The sequence below is a fragment of the Meriones unguiculatus genome, chromosome 4 (genome assembly GCF_030254825.1).
Source record: "Meriones unguiculatus strain TT.TT164.6M chromosome 4, Bangor_MerUng_6.1, whole genome shotgun sequence".
NCBI classification, from domain to species: Eukaryota; Metazoa; Chordata; class Mammalia; order Rodentia; family Muridae; genus Meriones; species Meriones unguiculatus.
Window position 1 is genome coordinate 124,745,451 of NC_083352.1, and position 8,870 is coordinate 124,754,320.

Below are 8,870 nucleotides of genomic sequence, written 5' to 3' on the forward strand. Positions count from 1 at the left end.
GTTGGGCTCTTCTGATAGTTCACTCTTTGGAAGATTCGCTCCCATGGCTGTGTGAAATGGAGGGTCATTTTCATCACCATTGTCGGCTCAGTGTGTGACCCTCCTGCCTTCCTGCCTGCCTGTCCACCCTCTGGAGGCATTTGGGAACGTTGCTGCTTTAGGGCTACTGTGGGCATTGCTGCCATGACACTCTTGTCTTTTGACAGGTTGTGGGGATCCTCCCACAGGACTAGGCAAAGCTCAGCTTGACTGAATGTTACCAGTTTCCTGAGGTGTTGGTGTGGTTTCCCCATGCCATGCATCGTGCAGAATTTTTATTCCCACATTTCAGGTGACAGACCCCAAATGGTGATGGCCTTTGTCTAAGACACAGTGTTGTCTTCAAGCCAGGAGCCATCCACTCAATTTACCCCAACTCTTTGCTGAGCTTGCCCGCTACGCTGTCGCTAGCATTGGGGATGGGGACACTGGTTGCTTAAGGAGTCATGCCTCTATAGAGCTGATCCTGGGTCTCTTTTGCATTCCTGCTCTATTAGGCTTTCTCTGTATCCTCTGGGAGCCCAGCAACAGACTTGGCACACAGTAGGTGCTCACTAAACATAGATGAGCAAGTAAGGAGTAAGATACTTCTGGTTTCTCCTTGCTTTGAGCAAGGTTCCTGGCTGCAAACAACAGGCTAGAGTAGGCATTCCCCACCATTGCTGGGCTCATGAGAAACCAGGGATATTTACCCTAAAGCTTGAGGCAGGTGTGGAGGGTGTCATGGTTGGGGTGTGTGTTGGGGTGTAGGGGTCTTGGGTTGGTGTATCCTTCAGAGTTAGAGTTTATTGTTGGAAAGGACAGAATGTCTTGGGACCTGGGGATCATGCTTCCAGGGGATAGTAGAAGCCCTACATTGAGAGAGACTTAAGGTCTCAACTGGAAGTACCTCCTTCTGACCAACGGCAGGCGGCAGGAGGCGCCTTGAGCCTGGTGCCAGAGGTCTGGCTGATTCAGAGTTGACCAAGATTATGAGTAGCCACTTGTTCTGAAAGAAGAAGGGGAGCCTTGGTTGCTAGGTGACCCTTCTCCTCCCCAGGTCAACAGAGAAGAGAATGCTTCCCCATACGTTCTCCAAGGGCTGGGGCCAGGACCATTCCCATCACTCATTCAGAATGATATCCCCTTGATGGATGACTTCCTGGCCCCCCATTGCCAAGGCTGTGAGTTCCACCAGGGCAAGGGCTGAAGCAGTCCAACTGTTCCTGGAGCAGGGGTTGTCTTGAGTTTAGATAGGACTTCTCTCCTTGCTGGATTTGGAGAGCTTTTGGGGGAAGCTAGAATCTCTGGTCTGGTGGCTTGGTAGGGTTCAACCTGGTTGGCTGGGGTCCCTTCAACTCTTCTCACTCTCTTGGGGGGGCAGTCAATAGAGTACCTATAACATGTTCTCACAGCACATGAGAGCTGTGGCTCCTCCCTCAATATTTACCAATCCCAAGGAGGCCTCCCAGGATAGACCCCAACACTCACCCACGAGGCCTTTCAACAGCTTCACATCCAGCTGCCGGAGGATCTCACCAATCAGAGGACATACCTAGGCCCCCAGCACAGACAGAGGGTCATCCAGGGATAGGAAGGAATGGAGGTCTCTGAGGCAGGGGATACCAGCACCATTGGATTCTAGCAGGACCCAGCCAACCACTAGGAGCCATGGGCAGCACCCCCATGCTTGCTTCCCGAAGCTCCACAACTCTATGAGGTGGGGATTTCATCTGTGCCTGTGCTACACACGAGGACACAGACACTTAGGGTGGCTGTCCCTTCCCTATGGCAAGCGAGCTCTATTGTCAGATCCCAAAGCCCAGGGTTAGCAGAGGGTTACACGTTTTCTGCTAAACCACCCACACATGTGCTTTGATCCACAGACTGAGAGATGTCCACAGGGCGCATGGTTTCCTTAAACTTACCTGACTTTCTACCAGGTTTGGGATCACTTTCCCCAGGCTTTCTCTGAGGTTGTGGAGAAAATGTTTCATCTTGGGTGAGAGTGTCCTAGGAGGAGAGGTGGGAATTCAGGACAGGACAAACTGTTCCACGCTATACACTATGCTGGGAGGTGTGTGCTGAGCATTCTCAAATCCTCACTTGGCCCTCTACCTCACTTGGTGGTATTCTTGTCAGCCGTAGTCCGTGGGGACCCAGAAAGGTGATGGCACATGGCCAGGGTCAGTACAGGAGAGTAAATGCTGACTCTTAGCAGGACTGTGGAGGGAGAGCACTAGAGTTTATGGTCTTCTTCTCCATCATCAAAGTCTGCTACAGTCCAAGCATTTACCACACACCCGATGCTCACACGGGCGGGCACTCATGAAGGGTGTCATGGTTCAGCATGCAGATTACAGAGAGAAACCAGCACACCCCTCACAGTGGTATACTGAGCTGGACAGTTGGCCGGCCAGGCCCCAGAGCTCCATGCAATTCTTGTTTCTGTCCTGTTCACCCTGGTGTCTCTAGCATTAGGCAGGTTGCCTGGCACTAGGCGATTCTTGGGAAAATACTTGGGACTATCTTCATGAGGTGCTTGAAAAGGTCAGGAAGGCATTCTAGAAGAAAGATCACCATGTGCAGGCATGGTGGGGCTGTAAAGATGAGGATAAATGGACACAGAACCAGGCAGAGGGTGAGGACAGAGGGGCTCAAGAGGCATTTCTGAATTTGCCCCCCCCCCGCCTTATAGGATTTTAGCAGGAACTTAGGGGAAAGAGCAGAGCTCCGAATTAGAATGTTATTTCTGTGGTGGCTGGAGAATGGGGTGAAGAGTCAGGGAACACAGGGAGGAAGGGGGGCTCCTGGGGGGCGGAGCACAGGAGGAGCAAGCGCTGGAGAAGGAATGGAGTCTGCTTCTGACTCATGAGGATGTGTGGGGCTATGAGGCCATAACTGCTCATGAGTCAGGGGCTGCCCCGGGGAGAGCGGAAGGCCTTACTCAGCAGACATGGGCGCACAATCACTGCTGGGCTCCATGCGACACGTGCCCATCACCAGCTCCCTCCGGCCAAACTCGTCTTTCTCCAGCCAGGACTCTGCAGTGAGGCCCATGCGGGCACGCGTTTTGATGATATTTGAATTGAAGGGCCTGTGGTGCGAGAGGAGGAGGCAGGAGGGACCAAGTGGAAAGAGGTGGGGGCAGCCAGCAAGAAGAGTGGAGAATCCAGGCACTATTCACTGTCCTCCCGACAACCCACATCCGCTAAACCCTAGCTTAGTAAGGAGGATGCGGCCACTGACCACAGTGACCTTCTATGCTTATTTTTATTTTTCTGGTACTAGAGATAGAACATAAAGCCTGGGCATGTTAAGTGCAGGCTCTGCCACTGAACCCATGCCCACAGCTCACTCCCAGACTTAGCGTGACTTTTGAAAGTTGCTTAAGGAGATCAGTTTAGGAGTCTGGAAATTCAGAAATTGAGAGTAAGCCACTGTTTTAAGAGCTTTTCTACCTGTCTACAGCTCCTGGCTCCCCTACAAGGAGTCTGAGCAGGAGGGGAGTGAGCAGAGGGAGAGAGGAGTTGGAGTGGCTTCCCTCTTTCTTTCATAGGACCCAGTTGCTGATACAACATGGGGTTGAATGAATGAATGACCCATGAGTGTCATCTCTGCTGCAGCAGAAGCAAGCAAGGTACAGAGAATAGTGACTCATCCTAGGGTCTCTTAGGGTGGTGGTGAATTAGTGCAGGGGTCACAATTTGAGTTCAGGTTGGGGTCATGAAAGGTCTGGATTGCCTAGTCTCCCAGCCTTGCCTCACCCCTAGCACCCAGGTTCCCAAGAAGGAGGAACAGAACTACAAAGACTCTGCTCTTTTGGGTGGGACTCACAGTCTGAATTCAATGTCAAATTCAAGTGTGATGTTTGCAGAGAACCACTCTTTGGGGAAAGCCATTTGGATCCCATCACAGTCCAGCTGCACATTGGTGATGTTGATGCTACAAGTGGAGAAAGCAGAGGCCCCACAGGGATCAGGGAAGGCAACTCAGAAACAAGGCTAGCCTTGTCTGCAAGGAGAGCCAGGTGGTAAGGCTGGGCACCAGAGCCTGGTGTGAATGTTCTGACAGCCTGGGTCCCAGCTGTCAAAAGGCCCCTGAAGCATTCCTTACAGCTGTGGATTATGCAGTCCAGGGCCAGATGTTGACAGCATCCATCCTAGGACCTCGAGCCTCTTCTCGGACCGAGGACAGTCTTAATGGACAGCCCTATCAGCTGTCTGGGAGTCCACAGGGAAGCCCCTTGCCTTCCCCACACTCTACTCTCAATTTACTATCTGAAAATCACTTGGCCCACTTGCAATATACATCCCAAGTTTGACTACCTCTGTTTCTCACGCTGCCTCTTTCTGAAGATGCTTCAGTTCCTTCCTGGGTTCCCTGCTGTGACCTTGACCTCTCTTTAGACTGTTGTCCATGAGGCAGCCTGGGTAGCCTTCATACTCCCCCTTATTCCCTGGTTCCTCTCTTGGAATAAGATACAATTGTACGTCATGTCCCCCAAGACCTGCATGGCCTATACACACTTGCCTTGTGGCATTGGTTCCCCTATGTTTGCTGCCGACCCTTTGCTCAGCCGGACATGGGGATATATCTGGTAGTCTTCAAACACACCAATCTCTTTTTTACCTCTGGGCCTTTGCACCCACATCCTCTCCTTCCCAGACTTCTCTCTCACATCCCTCACATCACATGTCCTCTTCTCTTCACGTCATGTGATCTCTTGGACGGGTCCTGATCAGCCCACCCATTTCCTGAATTTGTTTTCATGGCATGCTCTTTCACCTGAAATTAGTTATTACTCTCCGAGGCCTGTCTCACTGGGATGCAAGCTCCCCAAAGGTAAAGGTTCACAGGTCTTGCTCATAGCTCTATTCTCAGTGTGATTAATGCACAGTAGATATTTGGTGAGAATTATAACACTTATTAAAGAAATGACTAAAAAGAGGTGATTTTTGGCTGCATTTTTTTTTTTTCATAGGAAAACTCTGCTAGTGACTCTTGTGGCTCATTCAGATGAAGAGGAATGAAAAGTTCAGGTCAAGAGAAGGTGCAGAGCAGGCAGAACAATGGGCTGCAGAATGCAGACTTGGGAGGTGGAAGGTTCAGAGTAGCAGTCTTAGTGGGTGTGGTTACGATGTACCTAGGTTTGCCGTGGAAATCCTGGCTACTGAGGGTTCACAGACGTTCCGTTCAGGACTGTCAAAGTCCACTGATCTCCTGCGGGCAGGACCACCACTGTGACTGTTTACCTGGCGAGGGCCCACTGCTTATGCACAGCCGCAAGCTGTGCCCGACTCGAATGGAGAGTCGAGTGTCTGGTTGTAGCCCTGGTCCTGCTTGGTGGCCTAGGTGTTTATTCAGGCTCTGTTCTGTGCCTGCATTTTACAGGTGAGTTTAGAATGGCCAAACACGTTCCCCAACGTTGGCGGCAAAAGTGGGCTTTAAGTGCAGCTGCTGTTGCCAGCTTCCCTGATGTGCAACCTCCTCCCCCACAATGGCTCCCAACAGTGGCCTCCAGCTTGTCTTCATCTTTGGCTTTGTGGCTTGTTTTTCCTAAGTCTGAATGTCTTCCATTTTCCCAATCCTTGCTCTCTGTTTTCCCAGTTCTGCCCTTGACCCGGAAGTCCCTAGAGGGCCCCCAGGAATAGGATTTGAGGTCTCACCTGATCTCTTGCTGCTGTTGGAAGTTCATGCCACCAATCAGCCAGCCCACCATCCCTGGAGCCACTGTCCCTGAGACGTTCAGACGGTCCAGGAGGCGCATGCTCTGGATCCGGCCTTCGGCATTGTGCTTCAGGAGGCCCTGTGCAATAACTGGAAATCGAGATGGGATGAGGATGTGCATATTCCTGCGTAAGAGTGGAGCTACAGACGCAGCAGGCTGGGGCAAGCCCAGTGTATCCCTTTTCTGTTGAGCATTTACGCCTGTCTTCTTGTCTCCCACAGAGAAGAAACAGGTCCACATTAAGAAGCTCCCTAAGCGGAAACTATGGCTGAAGATCTCTCTCAGTTGTACCAAAAACACCAACTAGGAATATAATTAAAAAAATAATTTACTCTGCAGTAAAAATTATACATTTTTAAGGAATCAACTTGAGAAACAATGCTCAAAACTTATAAGATTTTTATAGGGGATAGAGTAAAATCTGATTAACAACATGCTAAGCTTATGGGCAGAGTCTCCCATTATGAAAGCATTCATTTCCTCCAACTATGGAGTCAGATTCAGTGTGAGTGAAATCAGATGTCCAGATGGAGTCTTTCAGAGGAACTCAACACACTGGAAAATTCGCATGGAAGAATAAAATGTTTGTCAGAAGAAGCAGTCTTCCACAAAGGAGCAACAACTAAAGGATCATGTTACAGAGACAGGTCTGTAAGCAGGTGAGTCCTTGTGTTGGGAATGTAGTCCTTTATTAGATGTGCTGGGAAATTGACTCATGTGGGCAGGAATGAGGCTGGGTCTTTACTTTCCATGCACAGATGCACATAGAGATAAATGTCCACTGTGTGGATTAATACCCTTAGTGCGGAAGGTAAAACTAGAACACTGTTGAAAAAGACAGCTAGAGTAATTCCGAGATGTGACAAGATCTTGGGCCTCCTGGCTGCTGCACCTGGCTGTTTTCTCTCCTCTCTTCTTTCCGCACACCCCATCCCCTCCCCCCCCCCCCCCCGCGCCAGGTCTCTCCATGTGGGACAGCTCAGTCTGGTCACGCCCTCTCTAGACTCTCCAAGAGGTCCCTGTCTTTGCCTCTGGCTATGCCCTTATATATTTACAATAAATCTTTCTCTTCCACCATAAAGAAGACTCCAAACACAAACTATATACTGATATATTGATGAATCTGAAGTTATTCCTGTTTGGGAGGAGCACAGCCCACCTCTGTTCTATCTGCATTCAATCAACTGTAGATTGGAAATACTTGGGAAAAAATTAACTGTGTTCTGAACATGTCCAGCCCATTTTTTGCCATTATTCACTGAATGTGATATGTCAGTTATTTACAAGTCACTTGCATTGTCCTAGGTCTTATGAATAATCTAGCGATGGTTTCAAGTATGAGGAAGCATTTGCACCAGTTCTGTGCAGACACTGGACTGTTTTATGTAAAGGGTTGGCACATCCAAAGGTTCTAGGATTCAGGGGGGAACCTGGGACCAATCCTCATGGGTACCTACGCACAACTGTATTTCAGACAGTGCTTCAAGGAAGTAAATACAGTTAAATGAGGTCATAGGGTCAGCTCTAATCCGATTGGGCTGGTGTCTTTGTAAGAAGAAGATATCAGGTTTGTTCTTCTCTGAAAGTCTGTGAGAGAGAGCCATCCACAGCCAGCAAGAGAGGTCCCTCCCCTGACAGTAAAGCTGTCAGCACCTTACACTTGAGCTCCCTGCTGTCAGACTATGTAAAAACAGTAACTGTCTGTTGTTTAGGCTCTTCTGTCACTGCTCCAGTCTCACCCCATCTGGTACATCTCCCTATGGCTGGTTGGTAGAGGTGGTAGGGAGTAAGGAGAAGGGGCAGACAGGTATGTCCTCTTACAACTCGAGTGAGTGCATGCCAGTGCACCCATTTAAAGAGGAGCCCAACAGTTTCAATTAAACTGAGCTTCCATCTGTTTTGGATATGTCTATCCTAAAGGAATTCTCCCAATTGTTCTAATGGGGACACATCCAAGGATGTGTTGCTTACAGCAATGGGAAGATACAGCCTATGCGACAGCCCCGAGAGGGCGGAGAGCACCCTGTCAGACGGAGGTAACAAAACGCACGGGCTTCTCTGCACTAGTCAAGACAACCGAGATGCCAGCAGTATAAAGGTATAAAGCAGCAGTATAAAGTGGGGAGTGAAAAGCAGGATGAGTGATGGGTCGGGGTTATACCAACACCTCCTGCAAAGGATGCAGACATGGCTCATTGCTTCTGTTGTCTTGAGACAGAGCCTCATGATATCAAACCAAGTAGGCCCCAAACTCAGAGATTTACCTGTTTCTGACTCCCAAGTGCTGGGTTAAAGGCACATACACAAGCTAAGCACATGACAGTTCCTGCCAAGATGGTCAGGGAATGGGAATGAGGATAAGGGAGAAATAGAAAACGATACAAGAGTTCATGTGCTAGGAATTGGAAAAATTTAACCCAGTCTCAATTTTTTTGTACTTTAGGTCTAAGGGAAAAAGATAAATAAGAGGCTGACCCAAGGTGGCTTGGCTGTGCCCTCCCCACACCCCAGGGGCAGCAGGCCAAGCCCAGGGGTAGGCTCACTTCTAGCTAGGGTGGACCGGCCATCCTTGTGGGCCTTGGTCAGTCCAGGCCAAGGCTGCTCCGGCAGGGCCACGGGCAAGGCTAGCAGTACCAAGAGGAGGATCAGAAACCTCCAGAGTAGATGCATCCCAGCTGCTGGCACCTGAACCTGCAGGTGTCAGTAAGGGTCCGGCTGGGCCCAGGCAAGCTGGCTGTGAGTATGGCCACCCAGATGGATGGCTTTACGGCTGTCTTCAGGCGGGTGGCTCCACTGCGGCCCCCAGCATGCTGTGGGAGGTGGTGCAAATGGCTCTGGCAGCTACTCCCAGGGCTGGCTCACATGGCCGGCAGATGCAAGAGGCCAGGGCTGCAGAGGCAGGCTTGGTTGCTTGGAGACGCTCACCACAGCTTCTGTTGGGTCATCCAGCAGGAGTCCTCTCCCTGAGCTTGGGCACAAGCTACACATTGGTAACTCCTCAGTGAGGGAGGATGACCAACCCAGCACTGTTCGGTTGGAATAGAACCTTCTTACTCCCTTTTCTTTTCGGGGGAGAGAGCTTTCCAGAATTTGTTAATCTCCTAACTGCAAGGTTGTATCA

The 8,870-nt window shown here is 50.2% G+C and overlaps 1 protein-coding gene across 2 annotated transcripts; it reads right to left on the reverse strand.

Annotated features, from left to right (window-relative positions):
* Window positions 1–808: 808 nt before the first annotated feature.
* On the reverse strand, window positions 809–8,620 carry Bpifa3 (BPI fold containing family A member 3). Of its 2 annotated transcripts, none has more exons than XM_021647203.1 (7): window positions 8,293–8,620; window positions 5,688–5,838; window positions 3,856–3,963; window positions 2,966–3,115; window positions 1,947–2,031; window positions 1,510–1,573; window positions 809–1,021 (listed from the first exon to the last, which is right to left on the reverse strand). In XM_021647203.1, the coding sequence occupies exons 1-7, from the start codon at window positions 8,417–8,419 to the stop codon at window positions 993–995; spliced, it is 714 nt and encodes a 237-aa protein (XP_021502878.1). In that variant the 5' UTR covers window positions 8,420–8,620; the 3' UTR covers window positions 809–992. The 2 variants fall into 2 exon arrangements, with proteins under 2 accessions (XP_021502878.1, XP_021502877.1); XM_021647202.2 differs by having other exon boundaries at window positions 809–1,027.
* Window positions 8,621–8,870: the final 250 nt, after the last annotated feature.

Excerpts from the sequence above, each read along its gene's own strand:
- Bpifa3 (XM_021647202.2), bottom strand. The coding sequence starts at position 8,419 with ATGCATCTACTCTGGAGGTTTCTGATCCTCCTCTTGGTACTGCTAGCC. Across the intron at positions 3,964-5,687 it reads CAACAGCAGCAAGAGATCAG|CATCAACATCACCAATGTGC; the intron begins GTGAGACCTCAA and ends CTCCACTTGTAG. Across the intron at positions 3,116-3,855 it reads TTTGACATTGAATTCAGACT|GCCCTTCAATTCAAATATCA; the intron begins GTGAGTCCCACC and ends CTCGCACCACAG.